We start from the raw sequence: 22843 nt of genomic DNA, 5'->3' as shown, positions 1-22843 counted from the left end.
CTGGGAAATAACAAAGAACCCCTTGAATCATATCTTCATCTCATGGCACCAGTAATATCTCATTCATTCTTTTATTTGGCTGATTCATAAAAAATTACTGAGCATAAGTTTAGATCATGATCTTCGTGTCTGTCGGCAAAGACGAGAAAAATTTCAACCATCTCAGACAATCGCTCTGTCCGAATTTTGAAAACAAACCTGCAGATCATAAACTAGCAGAGGAAAACCAACAGAGGAAACAATCCAACAGGCACAAGAAAATAAAGCATTCACAAAGTCAAGCTTGGAACATAAAATGTGCAAATCCATTATCAAATACTCATTACATCTCTCAATAACCTTTCCAACTTGTACTCTGATATAACACAGCCTGAGCTACTTTATGGGAAGAGATGCAAAGAATCATCCAAGATGAGAAATGTTTCCACAAGTTTCTCAGTTGCCCTCAATCTATAACACATACCAATCTCATGATGCCTACAGCCGCACCTCATCAGAATTCTGGTCATAATAAACTTGAACATTTAGTAATGTGCTTCTAAGAGATGCATCAGTTTATTAGCACCATAAACAATCCTCAAGAACACACAATAAATTCATTTGCCAGAACTACTACTACTTTACCAGTATTGATGAGGAACAAATTGGAGATGCTGAAATCAACAGTGAGGAAGATAAGAAGTTTGTGAGTACCAATTATCTTGAGGAAGAGATCAAAAAGGTCCTCGCGAGTTCTTTTTCCCGAAGAAGGCATCCCAAACTTTCGGCGAGAACGGTCCTTTCTTGTTCAAATGCTCTCTAACAGCTCTTTCGTCAAGAACAAAACCTCTTTCCCGCAACCTTATGATGACATTCTCCCCTTCTTCGACCCCCTTCTCTTTACATAATCCATCCACCAAACCGATTAAAGTCGCCACACTCGGTGCATGCCCAGCATCCAACATCTCCATACAGAACTCAACCGAATCCTCCAACTTCTTCCCTTTGCATAAACCCTGAATGAGAACCTTGAAGCTGAATGCGTTTGGCACGATCCCGTTCTTCTGCATTTTCCTGAAGATCCTCTTTGCATCGTCAAATTTTGCCCCCTTGCAGAATCCTTCCACTACAGCAGTGTAAATTACAACCTCCGGTATCGTGCCCTTCTCACGCATTAATCCGAACAGCTTCATGGCATCTTGAACCAGCCCGTCTTTGCAGAGCCCGTCGAGCATGGCGACAGCATTAGGTATAAGCCCAGTCTCCTTCATCTTCTTGAAAATCTCGTCGGCGTCTTCTGGCGGCGCCTCCTGCGCAGCAGACTCGGCCACTGCAGGCTTTTGATCGGCTTCTTCCACCCTGTTACGCCGACCAGCTTCTCCGAAATTAATTTTCTGCGCCAGGGAATCCCCAATTCGATCGTTTCTTCTCTCCTCACCACCATCGTCCAATTCCTCTCCCCTAAATCCGCCAGCAGACCGTGACGGCGATCTCTGTCGGGCAGTCCCGAATCCGTCCATATTGTCTTGACGACCAAAATCCTCTCTAGGAGTGTCTCTCGTCATGGGTCCGTTGCGGGACCGCCCGCGAAGACCTCTACTCCCGTCGCCAAACTCCAGGCCAGGAAAAAGATCACCTGACGCGATGTCAATGCTGTCATCCCCTCGGAAAGACGGCTCCTTTCCGCTCTGTTGGCCACCGCCCAACGGTGGCCTAGCGGAGGGTCGACGCGAAGGGGCTTCCTGATGTGTCATCTCTTGCTCTTCACCGCCGTCGTCCCCGAAGTTGAGGCTTCGGAGGAAGAGATCCTCGGAGCCGTCGTCCCTGCGCCTCCCGCCTCTCGTCGGTCCGCCAGGATCGTTATTCGTACTGAAGTCGATCGCCGGCAGACATCTCCCCAAGATCGAAGCTTTAGGCAGATGGCAGAGCTGCCTCGCGAGATTGTTGAATAGAAGCTTGGAGAGCGTACTCTGCATGGCTGTCTTCGACCGGGAAGAGAGACCGAGGTAGAGACTCTCACGATTATTGAAGGTTCGGGTTAGGGTTTTGAGGTAAAAGAAACAAGAACGATTCTTACCTTCCAGGACTTCCCCCGGTGAATACCCGCATTCGACCAGAGAAAAGAACGGGACCCACATTGGGGCCCACCTGTCTAACGTTGCATATCAGGCTTTGTCGTCTCGTCGGGCCAGTTTGAGATAAGATCTGCCCGGGAGAGGATGGCTCCACCCCACCTCCTTGCTGGGACAACCCAGTGGATTCAGCGGAAAATTGATTCTTTGAGCAGGCTTCGATCACACTGGATGTTGGTGTTCTGAAGAACAAGGTTAGCAATTCTGTGCAAGCAAAGTTCTTTTCATTGGGCAACTGTGGGTTAGTGTTTATGTCTCTCGTAGTTATGTTCTTGATGTTGTGATTCAAGTCCTCTGTCTCCTAGTTTCATTGTAATCGTGGAAAGTAGATTAGGAATTCGTAGACTAGATTCACTTTGGAATAGATAAGAAGAAGAAAGGACGAATTTTGGCTACTTTTGTTGTGTTGGTCTGTTTCTGCCACCATTGGTATTTGATTTCTTGATCATTTTCCAGTTCTTAACCGACACGCCAATGGTTGATTTTAGATGTATTAGTTTGAGCCACTCAATCTAAAGCCACATTGCTGCCTGCACTGTGTCTTCAGGAAGGATGGAAAGGATGACAGACCAGAAGCACAGCATTGTTGAGTTCTTCAAGGAGAAAGGGTTTGATGATGAAAGCATAAACAGAATGATGAGGAGTGCAATCGGCTAGAGAGCACAGGAAGGGGAAGAGCTAGTGAAAGCTGGGATTATTTGGGGAGCATTGGGATTCAAAAGAGGAGGCTTCTTTATGTTGTCTCCAAGTGCCCCAAGATCCTCACAATGGGCTTAAATCAGAAGCTTGTCACTACTGTCCGGTGCCTTGCAACCTTGGGATCAAAGCCGGGAGAAGTGACCTCAGCCATCACCAAATTTCCTCACATTGTTTCACGCAGTGTGGAAGAGAAGCTCTGCCCATTACTAGCTTTCTTCCAGATGCTAGGAATATCTGATAAACAACTGGCTAAGATGCGTTTGTTGAATCCAAGGCTCATCAGTTGCAGTGTGGAAACAAAATTGACTCAGATTACTGATTTCCTTGCAAGCATTGGCCTCAATAAGGAAGGGTTGATTGGTTAAACTCTGGTGAAAAATCCATTCTAGGTAGATTACAGTGTTGAGGAACAACTTCGACCAACAACAGAATTTCTCAAATCAATAGGCTTAGATGAGTTGAACTTGCAACGGGTGGTTTGTAATTTCCCTTAAGTGTTCTGTCAGGTTGTCGAAAAGGTTCTGAAACCCAATTTAGCATTCTTGAAGAGATGTGGATTTAACAGTAAACAAATTGCAGCATTAGTTGCCTGATATCCCCCTATTCTGATCAAAAGTGTCAACAAATCCCTGGAACCCAAAAATCAGATTCTTGGTAGAAGATACGGGAAGGAAAATCAATGATATAGCAGAGTGTATCCAGAGTTCTTTCGGCATGGTGAAAAGAAGAGCCTGGAGTTTCGGCACAAGCTTTTGAAACAAAAGAATGTTCATTGTAGTTTGAGTGAAATGCTCAGCTGCAATCGGAAGATGTTCATTGCTAAGTATGGCTTAGCTGCGGGCTTCTCCTGACTTTGTGCTTGCTGCTCTTTTCAATCGGAAGAGCATGTTCTTTGAGGTAAGTAATATAGTTGTTTCTTTACCTCCTCTCATGCCACACTTGGCATTGTTGGATAGAATTCATCTTCAAGATTATTAATTCATTTCATCACTTGAGGTAATGCTACAAAATCATTACTCATTGTAATCAATACTAGGGCACAACATTAATTTGTTGTCATTCATCAGTTCTATTTTTTATAATTCTTTCTACTTTTGTTTGCGATGTACTCAAATTAATTCTTACATTGCTACAACATGAACATGACTGGCAAAATTTTTGTTGTTGGTTCTATTGCGGTATGCTCTTTTGTCAGATTTATTAGGGTAGTTGAAACATCTATTGCCTTGTGTTATCTCTAGCTTGTATTTTGCATCATCCAACCACAGATTGTAGGCATATCACAAGACTGTGAGATAGATCTGATACCCTTAATCCCATTTGCTGTTTTTGAACTTCTTAAGTTGAAGGATCACAAACATTGCTTTTGTCGACATCTGATGCACTTTTCACGGGTGGCTTTTTGCTGAACTATTGGCATGTAGTCATAGATCATGTTGACAAGATTAGAAAATACTAGGACAACATTTCTTTTGCAAAATAGTGTAGAATCTTCGGCATGATGATATTCCATTTAGGTTCAGACAGCAGATCAAAAGAACTGGCTTTTGCAGGATCCATGCCCCGATAGATTATATTAGCTGTATAAAGGTAAAGCTGCAGAAAACAAGCAAGGCATACTGTTATGATATCTACATGGATGTTGATAAAAGCTTATAGGAAATGATAAACATTAATTATATTTTGTTGAATGCCGATAAGAATAATAGTAATTTTTAGACCAGGATCTGCTGATGCTCCTCACCAAATATCAAAATGAGCTAGTGGCTCAGGATGGATATGGATTTTTGCTGTTCCCTTCAACTTTAGTGCTGCAGAGTACAGTTTGTATAGATTATATAGATATACCAGTGCATGCATGTATAGATATACCAGTTAGTATAGATTATATTAGCCGTCGAGGAGTATTTTTCTGGAAGCAATTGACAAAATAAGTCAACTATCAGTAAACAAAAGTTGGTATTGTCAATCATCATGAACCTTAAACCAGAAAACTGATATGATCATGCAGTTGTTATGAAGTTTAACACTTTCAAGAACCTTACTAGAGGCAAGGATCTAAGTACTGGTTAGACCTGTGCATACTGATCATTCATATTGGGTACACACTGGAGGCAAGTGATATCCTTCCCTGAAAGCCTTCAGCATCTTGAAAGCATACCCAAATCATGCATCATCCATATTAATTATTCTGTGGCACTTCTATCATAACAAGATGGATCATTCTTATTTTTATGGATGCAAGCCTCTGGTATTGTTGTTGTGGCTTTGGCTATCCAGTTATCACCAGGATCAAGTGGAAAAAATGTGCTTGACGATGGGACTTTTGTGGTTGATATCTACTCTTTTGAGTCGATGAATTTGCAGTAGATAGCATTAAGTGCATTTGACAACATATGATGGTCAGAAACATGTGTAAAGAAAGAATGCCATTTCCTGCCATGTTTAACATTGCTGCTGCTTGAATCGATTTCACCTACTCTTCTGGTGCCCAATCACACCGGCTGAGCTGTTCCTCGTAATCCAGGCTGAGTTGCGTCTGTCGATAGGAGCTGAGCTGCGCTCGATCACATGGGTTGAGTCGATACCAATCATGGGTCGTTCTTAGTCACATGAGTTAGATCGCATCATTGAACTAACTTGCACAGAACACCCAAGATCATGCACCGGATCCAGTAGTCGGATCAGCACAGACCTAATCCCGATCAAATCAAGCCCTCAATTCTGATTTTATATAATATTAAAACTAATTGTATGTTGATTGGAACATTCAACATGTTATCAAATAATTAATTCAATTGATTTGAATTCATGAAAGTTATTGATCAAATAAATCAGCATGTCAAATTAATTAAATCTACATAAAATAATGACAAAATTTTATAAAATCCATCTAATATGATTTAATGTTTAACTATATCAATGCCATCATAATTCATATATTTTTAAAATCTAGATATATATTCTAAACATATAAAAGATACAATAATTAAAATAAAAATTTTAATTTTTTTAAGAAAGGTGGATAATCTAAATAATTAAAATTTTATTTTATTTTCTCAGCAAAATATAAACTTTGAAATAGGCATTTTTTTAAAAAAATTCCACATCACTGATCTAAAAAAATTAATTAATAATATTTAGATTATTTAATATTAAAAAATTGATTGAATTCGTAATTTGCCCACATGAACGAAATCAATTTTAATTATTTCCTCAGGCAAACAAAGATATGAATAATCCAAATAAAAAAAATCTAATTTGATAATTTTGAATAATGAATAAAAGGAGAAAAATCTCCGGGAATTGCAAGAAGAAAAAAAAAAGACACTTCAAAAAGCAGAGTTTAGATCTGTTTCCTGCACTTCTTGTGCAGGAATGGCAAAGTCTTCGATCAGACAACTCAATGGTGCAACCAAGTCAACGATGAGTCGATTGCTCTGATGACTTTGGTGCCACTGTGCTGCTGTCTCCTTCCCGGTGGAGTACAGCAATGATTCACGTTGGTTGTTCGCGCTGGTTCACCAGAGACAAGATTAGATCGACGCGACTGATCAAAAGACTTGCGCCGTCGATTCATCTTAGCTTCTGTCGTCGACCAGCCTCCCTCGGTCTCATCAATCCTTTCCTTGCGCGCTAGTCGTTCCGGCAAGCAGGCGAGAACATTTGGTAAACGTCATCTCAAGCTCAGACTCGGTTAGATTCTATGTCGATGCTGTTGGATTACGATTCATGCTGTCGTTGATGCTTGTCACTGGGTTTGCCTCTGTTTCCTGCAGCTTCATTAATTTGCTCTGATAATTACTGCTTGGTAAGTGTAAATTTGCTGTGATGATTCTGAACATAGTACTATAGATGTGGACAGAAGCAACATTTCGATCTGAAAACGAAATGGTGTGGAGAAGAAACAAATCCATCATTGTCTACTGCATTATGAGGCACTGTATTAGATGGAGATTTCAGAAGTTTTGAGAAAGGTATTGTACGTGTGGATATCGACCAGCAAACAACTGAAAGGAAAACCCTTCTGCAGATCCTCTCTGTCTACCCTCATCATCTGACGTTGGTGTAGTTCTTCATGAACAGGCAGAAGAATAAATGTCCGCGAACTGATCATATGCAGCCATAAGCAGTAACAGGAAACCAGACATGGCAGTGGAGGAGATTAAATGGGCATGCATGGCTACCTGGTGGGTATTGGAAGCTTTGCGGGTAGTGATTCTTCGTCCTCGCAGCACAGACGTGCACGTCCGAACAACCAATGAAAGGGAAAGCAGCAGGCGAGCGACGGATTAGCCGTCAACGAAGACAACGCCATGGGTCTGGTCATGGCGAAGTGGGTCCCCCGCCCTTGCTTTTGAAGCATGGCCTGGCCCCGTGCACCTGCTCCTCCCACTGCTCGTGCGCACGTCGTCTTCTTCCTCCTGCTATGGCGGCAGCTCACCGCCGCAGCAGGCCCTCACCGCCACCCGACACGTTTCGGTCTCTCGTGCATGCTGATGGACGATGGCAGCTGGCAGCTGGCAGTCACGATGGTGGCGGGCCCAGGTCAGCCCCGACCAGGGTCAACGGTCAAACCATCGCGCAATAGCAAGAACGTACATGACCATGCTGGCCCCGATGATGAAGTGAATTCTTGGATGTGCCGACACTGAGGGCAATCAACACGCTTCACCAAACTACTAAATTGATATGAATTGGGTAGTGAATTGATACAAGATATGATCCTTCTTGACACAAATGTAGAACATTTTGGATTGTAATGTATGAAACAAGCCAAGATTTCTCTGTGTTCCCTTCGCCGGCCATCATCTTTTACAGTATGTGTACAACGTTACAAGATAGGGTTCATCTCTCTGATTAGGTTCTGAGGAGGAAGATGCTCAACTGCTGCCCGGTACTCCCCACCGGATCGATCATGTGAAACGACTCCGAGTCCATCGAGCCGATCACCCTCTCGAAGCTGGCTCTCAGGTACAGAAGATCTCCATCGCCCGTCTTTGGTGCGCCGGGAAGAACTCCAGTGCCGACCGATATCGACTTGATGAGCTTGAAGATGGCAGCGTCGGCTTCCGTCATCTGCCGCCGGATCGCGAACCCCACCTTGCGGCCGTTGCAGTACATGGACCAGGCCGGGACGGCGAAGAGCGAGGCGCACGGAGCGGAAGCCCCGCGGCACTCGAGCGCGATGCGCAGCAGCCCGTGCTGCATCTCCTTGGCGAGGAAGGCCGTCGGGACGGTGAACTCGAGCAGCAGGAGGGGCGCGGCTCGGGAGTTGTCGTGCACGCAGAACCTGACGCGGCCCCGGCGGTACCCGAAGAAGGTGCCGGTGACGGTGGTGGTGGTGGTGGGGGTGGAGCTGCCGTGGGTGGAGTCGGAGTCGCCGATGTCGGAGGCGTTCGACGACAGCTGGAAGCCGCAGCACGGGACCATGCACTCGATGAGGCTTCGGAAGGAGCGGCGGAAGCGGACGTCCTTGGTGCAGTCGACGGCGGTGGCCGTGTCGATGATGTAGAGGGAGCCTCTTTGGCTACCTAAGTCTATCATGGTCCTCATACTCTCCACTACTGTACAGAAAGAGAAGGGGACACGTACAGACCTCGAACAATGAGAGAAGGTAGTGCTACTGAGATGGGGGAGATGAGGAGAAGAGGAGGGTTTAAATAGGGATGAAGATGGCAGGGTGTTGGTGAGTGTGTGAGGGGGAAAGGGGTGAAGGAGAAAAGTGAAAGGAATGGTTAAAGGGTGAAGCGATTCTGTCCACGAGAGGGAAGTATGAAGAGGGTCCATCCGACGTGCCTTCTGTTGACAGCCCCCGTTCTTGTCGAGTTCAATTAGACGAAGAGAGAGAGAGAGAGAAAGGGAGAGTGGCATTCATTGAGAAGCGACGAAGGAATGATAAAAGTAAAAGATAGACGTGCACAGTGTTGTGTAGGGTTCTTTAGGAGCAACTTCGAGAAGAAGAGCACGTGGAGATGGGTTCACAGATGGGTCAGGTCGGATAATGAGGGCCATGGAAGGATTTCTCCTTTTTATTTTTTTTTAAGGGCGATATATTTTTTTTTCTCGAAAGACGTATTTTATTTTTTTCTCAGATAATATTTTAATTTATTAAAATTTTATAAATATCTTCATCGCGACGGTATGTTCATCTTCATCTTTACTCGTCTCATCGTCTTTGTTCAATGAGTTCCATTCTTCGTTATTTATCGTGTCTCTCATTATCTTTATACGTTCTTTCTGGTCATAACCCACTTATGATATCTTCTTTTCTTATTGTGACTCTATTCATGATGTTCGAACAATCGCTATCTTCAACAAGATCGTTGCCTTGTGTTGTGTTATCACTAATAGTAAAGCATTACGTATGAGAGGGTTATGATCATAAATAAACTCTTATAATGGGAGCAGAAGACAAAGATAACAAACTATGTTGACGAAGTGAAAACGACGAAGGAAAGGGAAAAAAAAGAATATTTATCGAATTTTAATAAATACAAATATTATCTAAGAAAAATAAAAATAGAGTGAAAAAAATAAAAAATAAGATTTTTTTCAGAGAAATTGCGTTATTATCTTCTGGACTTAAAATGAAAAAAAAAGATTAAAAACGAAAAAAATCATTAAAAGCAATTAATTGGAAGAACAAGTTCGGATGCACGAGCCATGCACGACAAGTAGGAAAGCTTAGAGGGCATTTGGATTGGGGAAACAACACCTTTGCTTGTCTGGCACCTACATGGCCCTCTCCCATTGGCCACCTCAAGTTTCCTCGCGTGCCTCACAAATACACATCAACCTCTTGCTCTGAGAGAGAGAAAGAGAGAGAGAGAGAGAGAGAGAGAGAGAGAGAGAGGAGGAGGAGGGGGCATGGCTGACACATGACCTGTGCAGGCTGAGACAGGCCAAGAGTCAAAGCTTTGAAGCCTCCTTTTTCCAAGGTTTCTTTCGTTCTCCAACCAAACAAACCAGCTTGTGGTCCTCGTGTCTCTCTTACCCCATAACATTCCTTCCTCAATTCCCCAGCTAGGAATCACCATACCACCATGGAGTGAGTGACCCTGTCATCCATAACATCACCGGTTTCCTTTAGCTCGTGTAAGCAAGCAAGATGCTTTTTTTCCTTCGAAGCTGATGCTTTGTTCCAGTGCTGCCTTTTTGTTGTTGGAAGAAAGCATCAAGCTGAAGCCTTTCTTCCTCATCTTTTGGCTCTTTGGCTTCTGCCTTCCACGACTCCCATATCATCTACACGAGGTGGTCCTCGAGTGCATGCGTCTCCATCGATCGCCTCGCCTCTCCTCGCCTCGTTTATTGGTATCGGCTAGCTTTCCTCTCATCAGTATGAATGATTGGGAAGAAGAAGATACGGGACCCAGGAATGTAGCATGATCCATAAGCTTTTCTCTCTCTCTCTCTCTCTCTCTCTCTCTCCATATATATATGTGTATATATATATATATATATATATATATGTATATATATAAGGAGACTGTTCTTCAAAACACTAGGAATCATTCATCAGATGTCTGGATCATGGGATGGTACATTGCACCCATGCACAACAAATATAATATATTGTTGAGATAGAATAAGAGAATAGAGTTCATAGGAAAGGACTGTATCATTCTTCTTATCATCTCAATATCAATAATAGAGGGTCCAAACAAACAGCAATGGCATTTTATGATGTTCTATCAGTCACAAATCAGGATTCATATCTGGACATATTCTATATTTTTTATAAAACCAGCACAAAAAATATGATTTATGTTAGTTTAATAATGATCAAAATAAGTGATCATAATCTATATATTATTTGGCAAATAGAAAGATCCAACTTGTTTTATGCCCTAAATGTTTTGAAGGTTATGATTAGCATTCATTTCTAACTGTTTAAATTGTTGATCTTGTTCCACACAACCATTTTTAAGAATTTGGCATATCAAAAAATGACTTTATTCTAATCTTAATCCTCGTAAAAGTAAGTATATCCAATCAATCAATAATGGTAACCACAGTAGTGCAACCACCACTGTCTGTCTTACGTGCATGGGAAAAACCATCAAATCTAATACTCAAATAAAAACCATCAAAGAATGAAATTTAATTAAAAAAAAATGTAGAAATCAAATGAAAAAAATTAGTTATTAGAAAAAATCATCATCGATGTTTGAGTCAACTCGATGTGATCAAACCTGAGAGTGTAGAAGTACCCGAGGTGATGACTAAAGTAGCTCTAAGATAGTTACGAGATGTCTCTGAGATGGTTCCAATGTGAAAGTGTCAAACTCCTGATGTGCCACATACATTAAGATTGATGTCAGAAAAAATTTTCTAACTTGGTTTTTCATATGCTAAAGTTAATTATCAAGGTCTCTTAGTGAGTATGAGTTTTTCTGGAAATATAGTCCCCTAGTATAACGTCGAGGATTAACTTTTATGTCTAACATTAGATGAGACAATATTTAACCGTCCCAATATTTCCCTTATGATATTTTGTCCACATGAGTGATAAGGATAAGAAAGCCCCGAATGATTTATCTTAAACTTTTGCCCGTGGATGGATAGAGGATGACTTGAACCTTTTCTTTTCATAATAATTTTTATACGATAATTATGTGACGGATGATATATTTTTTATATTTGTAATTCAAAGACATATGGCTTCAGTGACAAATCTTGTTGAATTTTCTGATGAATTATTGTATGAATGGAAGTATGAGACTGGAAATGGTAAAAGAACATTTCAAAATAAAATTTGTCTCTCCAATTCAATAGTCTCTTAGAACTAATTGAATGGTTGTACTCTTGCTTTCAGCTAGTTGTTCTATGACTTTTGCCAGTGTCTTGTACTTGTCGCATAAGATTTTTGCGTTTGTCGTTGGCAATCATATTTTGATTCTTTGAGATTATTCTCAATATAATTGTAGAGTCGCACCCATTTTTGGACCATTGTGACATGTGGAAATGCTTCTTATCTTATGGGATTGAGTTGTCTCATACACAGCTCATAAACATATGTTCACATCCCACATTAGGAATCATTAGCGATTGGATAAATTGCCACCTAAAATCAATTTTTTGTTGCCAAAAGATTTTATGCATAATTTTTTTTGAATTTCATAGATAGATTATTAAAATTTTAAATTAGATGTATCGAAGTCGAATTGATTAAGACTAATATACATGAGATTCGACATCTATATAATTAAAAAAAAAAGATATTAAATCATGGGTTAAACCCATATACATCGTCTAATTCTTTCAATTATTACTCCATTTTTATCTCCATCTCATGCACAAATAATTTTCTAACATAAAGATCAAACTAATGTTTCATTGCTAAAAAATTGAGCAACAAAACTACTGGATCTTAACACAAAATACTTTTCTCACAATATTTTCATGAGTTTTTTTGGCTTTCTTTTTTTTCACTAAAATAAGCAGTGTGATAAAATCATATAGTAGAAGTGAAATATTATATATATATATATTTATATATTTATATATATACATATATATATATATATATATATATATATATATATATATATATATATATATATATATATATATATATATATATATATACACCCCTAAAAACTCAATAGCAAAAATATTATTTCAGACAAGTATAAATAAAAAACAAATCAACAGTACAAATATTTCTTTTTCATGTCACAGTGAGTGGCCCAAAATATGTGCTTTCCATCTGTGAAGACATTCTCTTCTCCCTTCAGTTGCAGAAAGGAGCAAACAACAATGATCTCCATTTGCATTAAATCTACTTTCTACATTGATCTCCATGCAGACAAACATGTTGCATGTGTCTGGTGCCCCACCATGCAAAGATATTATGAATGATGAGAATGATGGGACTCATCACACTGAGTGTGCTATGTGCATCTATGAATAATCTTGTCACTTTGTCACTAAGCCAGGGAGAGAAACCATCTCTTACTTTGCTGTTCATTAGGATTATGATGGACTGTATGTTGGTAAAAATAATAATAATCATATGCATATTTTCAAAAAATAAAATTATTCTTCGCTAGATGAGTCTGATTCAAATTAATCAATACTATAATACACCAAGGTAATAAAAAATAAAAAAAATCATGTGATTCTGTGTCCAAAGAGTTACACTTACTATCAATAGTTGAAGAGTAGCAATAGCAAGATATCTTCCAAGGTTTTATACCTTCAAATCATTATGAATAGATCTGATACATGTCAATATTTTAATATAAATTTGAGCATTCTATTCTACTTCTGTTTGCTATTTGGAGAGTTCTATAAGGGGTTACTATTCCTCAAGAATCATTGAACCATGTGGATTTTGATATATTATGCTTTATTATTATTATATTATTATTCTTTCAACTTCCTTTTCTAGCTATAAACTCTATATTATGTTGGTATTTTTGCTTAAGGATATATTTGCGACAATCTCTCTCTCTCTCTCTCTCTCTCTCTCTCTCTCTCTCTCTCTCTATCTCTCTCTCTCTCTCTCTCTCTCTCTCTCTCTCTCTCTCTCTCTCTATGTGCTCCTTGCTTAGCATCTTTTATGTGCTTCATTGGGTGGATTCTTTGAGCAGGGGGAGTCTTTTTGTGGTTGGAGTTGCTTGCTCTTGTTGTCCTAACTCGGAAGTCGAGGCTAGCTGAGACCAAGGAACAGCGAGAGTACTGGACATGGTCGACGAAATGTTGTGCCACCCCCATCCTGCATCTGGACAAGGCCGTGGTCGGAAAAGGCGGCCGTGGCCACCATGTGCGCCGCTGGGAGCGGCTGCGCAAACCTTTCCATCGTGCCATATGAGCGTAGAATTTCTGCTGGCGTGGACCCATGCATGTACAAACTCTAGAGCCATGCACTGCACCTGGTGGCTGGCGATCGCTTTGTGGTCACTGCAGTATAGTGTACATGAGCAAGCATATGATGGCGAACGAGGATCACACCTCCAGTTATCTTTTCATGTAAGAAAAAGCAGGGAGAAACGACTTGGACTGTCAATCTTTGCCGGGCATTGTGGTGGTGGCATGGGGTCGGCTGTTGGCTTCAATGGCCAGCAAGAGACTCCTTTCCTCCCCCAAGACCGTGTTGTCGCTTCTCACTTTGGCATTACTCCAAGATTAGCGCAGGGCTGCTGCAGCGGAGAGGACTGTTCTTCTAGCACACATCCTGCCACAAACAGGTTGCGGGCCAAAGTATCAGCAAGCTTCCGTGAGCTTTTACTGGACTTGGCCTTGACAACTCGGCCTACATTCTATTTGCATCAGATTCCATTAGATTCATCACCATGTAACCTTGAATCGTATCCATCGTCTCTTCCTGTGCTTTTGGCAGAAGCTCGTCCCCGGTAGTCTCCTACCTCACGCACGTACGTGCATGGAAGGCACTGCCGCTCCGATGGCCTGCTCTGGTACGCAGTTCCAGAACTGTTCTCCAAGAGAAAATGACTGGTTAAGCTTTATGTTTTGCCTTGGTTTCCAAGAAACTACGACAATTACAAGTCTTCGAGTTTACGTGAGGGTGCACGTCACATCTCGAGCATCTCTTAGGAGAACTTAAGAACCGAAGGAAGAGAAGAACAGTATCGCCGGTATTATTTGTCTGGTTATTTGGTTGGAGTACCGCCACCCATTTGTAAAGCGAGACAAGGAAACATCGGTGAGGAGAATGCAAGAAACAAAAGAACTAAACACGTCCTCCTCATGGAGACGATAATGTGAGCTTACGCAGATGCGATGGTGACAAGAAACGTAAGCACTCAACCTACGTTGTGCCTTTTGTGTTCCTCACGGACGACTTATCAGATTAGCCTTATGATCTTAGCCTCTTTCATCACCCTTCACGTTAGGAAGGATCAGAGAAGACGGAACCCACGCCATCTGACAAAGCCAACATGTCTACTTTACTGAAAGGTCCAAAGATGGACGATGCTGGTATTGGATCACAACAACATAGATGGGTCGAGAGAAGGACGGGGTGGAAAGGAAAGCAGCAAAAAGGCTTTGAATTAAAAGTTCTGAGGATTCCTCACGGCACTCCACTGTTGATGGCAGTGCAGGGATCGCAAGATAGAGGAGAAGAGCAGCCTGCCCATGGCGGACGTCTCTGTCCGTCACTTTTTGCCTTGTGGCCTCTGCGTTTCCACCAAGGCAGCACTGCTCGATGTGATGACGCTCGGAAGCTCCACCGCTCGCTGTAACGCCGTCACGTAATCCTTTGGATTGGCATGATGTAGTCTCAGAGAAAACTGGACCTTCTCTTTCACCAACATAAAAGGATTCATTGTTGGATCCATTGGCGGAATTCAAGACCGTCTGATCGATTGAAACCCACACCCAACCCGGAAGACGCATTCAATACTTCTGAACCTATAGACACTACAACGGATGTAATCATGCGTACATACCTCCTCCTCGTGTGTACCAGCAAATGAAGACGTAGAATCCCAACATGAATGAATGCTTATGGCAACAAAAGGCAAACAAACACAGAGAGAAGCACCGAAGTATAAGATTTGTCTACTGCATATATGTTCACAAAACATGCATGAAAACCACTCCCTACTAACAGTTCTTCTACTATGAACATTATGAAGAAGAAAACCCTAAAAGAATATGCACAATAGAACTTCTTTTTCTTTACTCTTATTGCTAATTGTATCTACGCTTTCTGCATTGTCTTTAAGCTCATGCAGTGGGCATACACTATCTACACTTTTTGTACAGAAAGTAGAAGTTTAACCTTCGATTACTGCAGTTCACTTAGAATGGAGCTCGATGAGGTATACCCTTCCGCCGCGATGTCCGGTAGCTGAGGATGGGAGGAGTCCCTGGAGAAATGCTGCCACCTTCGCTGCCGGCGGCAGAGGCGGCGGGGACTACGATGCTGCGGCCGAAGGCCAAGGTCTTTCGCACCTTCCTCGGGGTGGATGACTCGTCGGATTCTGAGCCATGCATCCACTCGCGGCCGGGTTTGGGGCGGAGGGCGAAGGTCAGGTCCGGGTCCGTCTTCATACCTCCCAGCTGAGAAGGACAAGACACAACATGATGAGAGAGAGAGAGAGAGAGAGAGAGAGAGAGAGAGAGAGAGAGCATGTGGTTGAGGGAAACACCTTGCAGCCAATGGAACAGAACCGGAAGGAATCCAAGAGGCTGCGGCAGCAGATCTCACAGGTGTTGGTGACGCCCTTTCCAGGCCTCGGCTGTGGCCTCTCGTTGAGGAAGACGATTTTGGCGCTGTTGATGATGTAAGTCTGGATGTAAGAAATGTCTATAAATTTCGACACCTCCGACACCCTGATCACATTGTGATACGATGATCTCCGAATCTACAGAGCAGAACAGATGTCGCTGATTCATTTCGGCCTTTTCGGCCGCAAGAAAGAAAGAGGAGTAAGAATCTACGAACCTGGACAACATGGTGATCCTTGTGGTCGGGGAGGCAGTAAGAACAGAGCGCGTTGCCCATGCAATCGAGGCAGTACATGTTGCACTCGCTCTTGTTGGAATCCCCATGCACCTCACAGTGCGTGAAGAAGCTCGTCTTCAACAGCGGCCTCAGCCATGGCGGACCCATGTCCTCGTTCCCCAATCGAAACATCGGGCTCACCTGCACACACACCCGCAAAAGTAACCAACAAAATTCCCAGCCATCAAACAAAACACATAAAGGTGTAGACTTTACCATAATTTTCTTCTGTTTGGTCCTCAAAAACCCAATCTTTTGGTGGTTCTCAACAGCCAGCTCGCCGAGAAGTAATCCAGTGGCTAAATCTAAAACAGAGGAGCTCCAAATTGGCACCTTTATCGCATCATATCGGAAGATGAAAGGAGAAGCCTTGGGACGAGGCGCCCGAAACGACTGAGGCCGCCTCTGCTGAATCGATTCTGAGAACAGATAGCCGCCGGTGGATAAGAAAGGGGCGATCGGTGAGGAAGGAGATGGGGAAGTTCTGGAGAGCAGAGACCGGCTTATATATGGCGGTCTGTCCAAACTGTTTTGACCGGCATCTTTCTCGAAGGAAGCAAAGAAAACAAAAACAAATTGCTACGAGATAATTATATTTGTTAGAAAAGAGAAAAAAATATTTTTTTCTTTGTTTGTCTTATCATACAGTGTGTATATTATATGTACATGCATACATATTAAAGGGTAATACATAGTAGATTTGCTTACATTTATTCAGTGCATGTATTTGTTCATGTCATATTTTCAGATATTATGGATAAGTAAACCAAGAATTGCATACATTTTTGGGTGCAGGAAAACAATAATTGGTTCAATTGTTTGGAATTTGACTATTCAAATCATTAACTTTGTAGATATCTAAATTAAAAGGGTTTAAAGTGGATAGCAAGATAGAACAGCTCAATTGAATGATGGATTCAAAGACTTCTTTCCCATTTTCTATATATATATATATATATATATATGAATGAAAAGGGAGAACAGTATATGTTTTCACATGCAAAGAAAGAGGCTGGATTTACTATCTTGTCATCTGATCTTGGCCACCCACCTCTTTCCATGGTTCAATGTTCAGAGATAAAGATGAAAGCGAAGTACAACTACAATCATCTGCAGGGTCAAAAAGATTAAGAAGAGTGGAAAGGGTAAACTGATGCTAGCTAACATCATTGGATCACTTCAAGTACATGTAGCTCCATATGTAGGCATGCTTAGTTTGAACAATTCTATGTTTTAGCCCTTGGTAGAACAATCCTTGATCAACATGGCATGTACTGTAGTTGGTGAGGACCATCATAAAAATGATGGTTACTAACTTCAATTTAAGTTTGTGTTGTATGTGACTATATATATCTTCAAAATCATTGCTTTGACATACAATTTGTTGCTGAAAGATTGAAACATGCTTCAAGAACTCATGGAAAGATTCATCTATTGATTCCTGAAGAACAAGTATATGTGATTGAGCTTTTTATGTCTCCTTGTTTAGTTAGCCACAACAAAGCTTCCTTTTGTATGACCAACTCTGCTAAAGGTGACCTAATTAGCTATTCATTTAAGTTGAAGTCACAGTCACAACATCAGCTAAGCATCAAGTAGTAGTAATGAATCATGTAGCTGGGTCACCCAACAGAAATGTTATGTGATGTTCTAGAGAGATGTGAAGTCTGAGCTCCTTATTTGATGTCCATCAAAATAGTGGTTGGGTTGGGGCAAGAACACACCAGAAGACAGATCATTGGTGCAGGTATATCTGAGGTTTAGAGACACAGGATGGGCAAATTGTTGTTGCTGGGGTTTCACAAGTAGCCATCACTGGGACATGAAAATGGACACACAGAATTTTAATGTGCTCCTCTCCTTCAAATGATTCCTGTGCTGGTTCTTATCCCTTGGAAGGTCCCACAATCACAAGCACAGTTTGTGTGTGCATTAAGAACACATATATGTTAAACATTAAGTATTGTAGTGTTACATGGAACCCTCAATTAGTGCTGCATTTGGAGGTTAGCAGTAGAGATCAAATCATGTTGCTTTCTTTGATGAGCTCCATCCCATTGTGTGACCTGTTCCCATCATGCAATGCCCCATCAATCCACAAGTACACTTGTTAAGCAGACAAAGCAATCACAATAGAGTAACAAAATCCAGTATTTTGGACAACTCAAATTACTTGACTTTGAATCTTATCTCAAACACAAGAGAGAGAGAGAGAGAGAGAGAGAGAGAGAGAGAGAAGGGGAGGAGTATCTAAACTACAATGGTAGTTGGTGTGTTGCTTTCAAATTGGTATTGAACTTAAAAGTCTAAAATTGACAAGAGAGAAATATCTAATGTAATAATAATAATAATGTTAGTGATTTATAATTCTTAAGTTTGAATTTTTCTAATTAAAAAAGGGAAAAAAGTTTTCAGAGTTTAGAAAAAGAATGAATATAGTCTTATATTATAAAGATTAAGAAAGGATATAAATAGTCAAACATGATGGCAAAGATATATATGCTTATTATAAAGATTAAGAAAGGAAATGTCTTAACATTAAGTCATTGGATTACCAATGTGATGTTCTCTCTAAAAGGACAAACACCACTTTATCTTCATAATTATCGGAATATAATGTGTTTTTGGGGGGAAGAGTAACGGAGACGAACGTTCCGTCGGGGGAATCGACGGTGCAACATTGGCGCCGGGGAACGGCGTCACGCCGCTACTGTCAAGTGGTCAACGTCGACGTCACACATGCGGACCGTAAACCGGTCCATGATTGATCTAATGGGCCTTGAGATGGTCATACATGGGCCCATTTGCAGCGGAGCCACGTGTCACCCCGTGGCATGCAGTATACAATGTCTGCATGCTTCCAAGTGCTCCCGACTACTAATCAGCTTTATTCTAGACGAGAGAGAGAGAGAGAGAGAGAGAGAGAGAGAGAGAGAGAGGTCCGGAAGAAACATGGAAGGTTGGTGAAGTGGGTATCGACTAGGATATAATATTCTTCATCTTCAGTAAGATGTGAGGCTCTGCAGATGTCTCCCATGAGATAGGGTTCGACTTTTCTCCCTCCACAGTCAATGTGAGGTTATATAGCAACCCTGACGAGAGACCTACGCGCAGAGGCGAAGACGGAACCCACCCCACCCTGTCTGACTAAGGCAAATCTTGACTTTGTTTCCTTAGTCAACGCACAGAATAGCTTCTCAGAAATTGTCCCAAACTAATTTCTAGTATTCACGTGACCATTTCATCTCCCTCTCTCTCTCTCTCTCTCTCTCTCTCTCTCTCACAAATGCATTTGACCATTTCATCTTCGCAAACACAAGGAATTGGGAAGGTTCGATGCCATTAGCCTACAAGAAATGCGTGAGAGTCACTAAGTCTTGTGTTCAAACCTACATTTGCCAGCAATATAGGATCCAGGAGAAGCCAAAGAACGTGAGAAAGCCAAGATGAGGAGGCCAACGAGATTGAACCATCCTTCGGCCGTCGCCACCACCCTTCTCCTCGTCATCGCCCTTCTTCCGGCCTTCCATGCCGCTGAAAACATCACCTACAGCTTCACCTCCTTCAATGATAGTGTCGAGGGGAGGTTTGAGAACCTCGGGAACGCCAACATCAACAAGGAAGCGCTTCAGCTCACTCCGGACACCCGCAAGGACGTCGACTTACTCGTCAACAAGTCCGGCAGAATCCTCCTCCGCGAACCCTTCAAGCTTTGGGATTGGCAGCAAACCAACAACACCAAGCGCGTGGCCTCCTTCAACACCGCCTTCACCATCAACGTAGCACCTGAGTCCAACGTGGCCACCGGCGAGGGCCTCACCTTCCTGATTGCTCCGAGCCTCGATGACCCTCCGCCCGGGAGTCACGGACCCTATCTCGGCCTCACTAACGCTAGCCTCGATGGGAATAACTCCAACCACTTCGTCGCCATAGAATTCGACACCGCGAAGCAGTCCTTCGACAGCGACGACAACCACGTCGGCCTTGACATCAACGGTGTCAACTCGAACATTACCGCCTCCCTCACGCCGCTAGGCATCAAGATTGTGAACGGCACGAACCACACCGTGTGGATCGACTACGACGGAGTCCATCGCCATGTGTGGGTGTATATGGCCATCGAGGGCAGCGACAAGCCGGTCGCCCCCGTACTCAACGCCTCCATCGACATCAGCGACTACGTCCTCCAGCGCTCCTATTTGGGGTTCTCAGCGTCCACGGGAAGCCACTTCGAGCTCAACTGCGTGCTCGCATGGAACCTGACGGTGGAGAATCTTCCCGACGACGACGGCGGGCTGTCAATCGGAGCCATAATAGGTGTGGCGGTCGGCGTAGGGTGTGTTCTCGTGGTGATGACGTTGACCACGGGGATCTTGGTGGTGTTCTGTCGCAGAAAGAGGGCGGCTGGGAATGAACGTGACATGTTGAGAAAGAAGCTGAACGGCCTTCCGGGGACGCCGAGAGAGTTCGAGTACAAGGAGCTGAAGGTGGCGACCGGAAACTTCGATGAGCGGCGGAAGCTGGGACAGGGGGCCTTCGGTGAGGTGTACAAGGGGGTGCTTCCCGGAAGCAGCATGGAAGTGGCGGTGAAGAGGTTCTCGAGGGACAAGACCAGCGGACAAGACGACTTCCTCGCCGAGCTCACCATCATCAATTGCCTCCGCCACAGGAACTTAGTGCCTCTCCTTGGTTAGTTCCACTTCTCTCTGCCTTATATCTCCATCTCTCTCACACACAACCCATTAAAAATGAATCATAACTATTACTTAGCATTTACGGAACACATTTAGAGACACACTTCAATCTTTGCACATGTTGGCAACAACATAGCTCAAAGCATATTAGTATAAACTTCAATGTATGCTAATTGATTTTAATGAAAATTTCCATTGATATTTAAGTGTATATGAAGGGAGAAAAGAAAGCATATGACACACACATATATTTACGCGTATCTCTTCCTTGTACACTGCACGGTATTCTAACTTCGTGCGTGCGTGCACGACTGACACAGGGTGGTGCCACAAGAACGGCGTCTTGCTTCTGGTGTATGAGTTCATGCCGAACGGGAGCCTGGACCAGCACCTCTACGGCGGCGGAGGCCTCGTCTGGTCCCGGAGGTACAACATCGTCGCCGGCGTCGCCTCCGCACTTCACTACATCCACCACGAGTACAACCAGATGGTGGTGCACCGCGACCTGAAGCCCTCCAACATCATGCTCGACGCCACCTTCGACGCCCGCCTGGGCGACTTCGGCCTCGCCCGCGCCCTCGACACCGATAAGACCTCCTTCACCGAGCTCGGCGTCGTGGGCACCCGCGGCTACATCGCCAACGAGTGCTGCATCACCCACAAGTTCACCCGCGAGTCCGACGTGTACGCCTTCGGTACCGTGGTGCTCGAGGTGGTCTGCGGCCGTCGCCCGCTGTACGACGTCTCCGGATTTCACCTGCTGGTGGACTGGGTGTGGAAGCTTCACCGCGAGGGGCGGCTGCTGGAGGCGGTGGACCCACGGCTGGGCGGGGAGTACCCGGCGGAGGACGCGGAGAGACTGCTGTTGCTGGGGCTCGCGTGCAGCCAGCCGCACCCGGGGGCGCGGCCCAAGGCGCAGGCCATCGTCCAGATCGTGTCGAGGTCGGCGCCTCCGCCGGCGGTTCCGAAGTTCAAGCCCGCGTTCGTGTGGCCGCCGCCGCATTGGCCTCTCTTCGAGGGCAACCATGACGACCACAACTGGACGTCGGGCGCCACCCTGACCAGCAGAACAGCGACGTTCTCCAACAGCGGGGTCTCGTCGGCGGGGGTTGTCTGAACGACGCAGGCCCTAAGCCTGGGGATGTGGAAAAGGGAGACAGTGAGAAGATCTCCAGAGCGTAGCTTCAACACAGTTTAATTCATGTTGAATTTGTTAAGATAATAGTTTAATTGATGTAGCATATTTTGTAACCGTTATTATTAAATATCTAATTTAATAATAATATAACTGTTATCATTAAGATTCATAATTTATTATCATGAATTTTTTCATTAATTATGGTTTAAATGATTTTAATTTTTTATTCTTTATACATGAAACTGTTATTATTAAATTATTATTAAATTAAATATTTAATATCATTAAAGTTCTTCATTATGATCCAAACGTTACAAATTTGAATTAATTCTTGAACGTTATAAATTGGTAATGATAAATGTTCTTGATGGGAGAACATCTATATATATATGAGAATTTTGATCCTTGGGCTCAATCATCTCTTTGAAGCGAAAGACTTTTCTACACCATCTAAAGCGAGAGTTCTGAGCCGAGAAGTACCAAAGTTCAAGAAGAAACCTCTGCAGAAATTCTTGGCGACAATGGTTGGAGATACGCTATTTTGTTTTCGCATCAGTTTTTATTGTGTTTCTATTATAACAATTTAGAAACACAAGTTGGTTTCAGTGATTTCTAACATTTGGTATCAGAGTCTTTTGACCTCTGCCTTGATACGAAAGAGTTTTCATTTTTTATATCATAGAAAATGATTTGATTTTGGTTTCTTCTTGGAACTTCTTGA

The 22843-nt window shown here is 43.0% G+C and overlaps 4 protein-coding genes and 1 pseudogene across 4 annotated transcripts; 2 read left to right on the top strand and 3 right to left on the bottom strand.

The window, feature by feature from the left end:
* Window positions 1–283: 283 nt before the first annotated feature.
* Window positions 284–2028, bottom strand: LOC103992397 (pentatricopeptide repeat-containing protein At4g38150-like). The gene is made up of 2 exons (XM_009412074.3): window positions 694–2028; window positions 284–501 (listed from the first exon to the last, which is right to left on the bottom strand). The coding sequence occupies exon 1, from the start codon at window positions 1953–1955 to the stop codon at window positions 714–716; it is 1242 nt and encodes a 413-aa protein (XP_009410349.2). The 5' UTR covers window positions 1956–2028; the 3' UTR covers window positions 284–501; window positions 694–713.
* A 128-nt stretch (window positions 2029–2156) lies between these two features.
* Window positions 2157–3940, top strand: LOC103992966 (transcription termination factor MTERF6, chloroplastic/mitochondrial-like; annotated as a pseudogene).
* A 3540-nt stretch (window positions 3941–7480) lies between these two features.
* On the bottom strand, window positions 7481–8461 carry LOC135617654 (protein MIZU-KUSSEI 1-like). Its single transcript, XM_065118099.1, has one exon. The coding sequence runs from the start codon at window positions 8364–8366 to the stop codon at window positions 7671–7673; it is 696 nt and encodes a 231-aa protein (XP_064974171.1). The 5' UTR covers window positions 8367–8461; the 3' UTR covers window positions 7481–7670.
* Window positions 8462–15319: 6858 nt separating this feature from the next.
* LOC135617653 (protein RGF1 INDUCIBLE TRANSCRIPTION FACTOR 1-like) lies at window positions 15320–16837 on the bottom strand. Its single transcript, XM_065118098.1, has 4 exons — window positions 16507–16837; window positions 16231–16431; window positions 15935–16150; window positions 15320–15845 (listed from the first exon to the last, which is right to left on the bottom strand). The coding sequence occupies exons 1-4, from the start codon at window positions 16507–16509 to the stop codon at window positions 15585–15587; spliced, it is 681 nt and encodes a 226-aa protein (XP_064974170.1). The 5' UTR covers window positions 16510–16837; the 3' UTR covers window positions 15320–15584.
* Window positions 16838–19671: 2834 nt separating this feature from the next.
* Window positions 19672–22233, top strand: LOC103992965 (probable L-type lectin-domain containing receptor kinase S.5). Its single transcript, XM_018828813.2, has 2 exons — window positions 19672–20979; window positions 21305–22233. Exons 1-2 carry the CDS (start codon window positions 19737–19739, stop codon window positions 22099–22101), a joined length of 2040 nt encoding a protein of 679 aa, XP_018684358.2. The 5' UTR covers window positions 19672–19736; the 3' UTR covers window positions 22102–22233.
* The last annotated feature ends 610 nt before the right edge of the window (window positions 22234–22843 follow it).

The sequence above is a fragment of the Musa acuminata genome, chromosome BXJ2-7, assembly GCF_036884655.1.
Source record: "Musa acuminata AAA Group cultivar baxijiao chromosome BXJ2-7, Cavendish_Baxijiao_AAA, whole genome shotgun sequence".
NCBI lineage: Eukaryota > Viridiplantae > Streptophyta > Magnoliopsida > Zingiberales > Musaceae > Musa > Musa acuminata.
The sequence above is the reverse complement of the archived record's forward strand: the minus strand, read 5'-3'. Positions and strand labels throughout refer to the sequence as shown.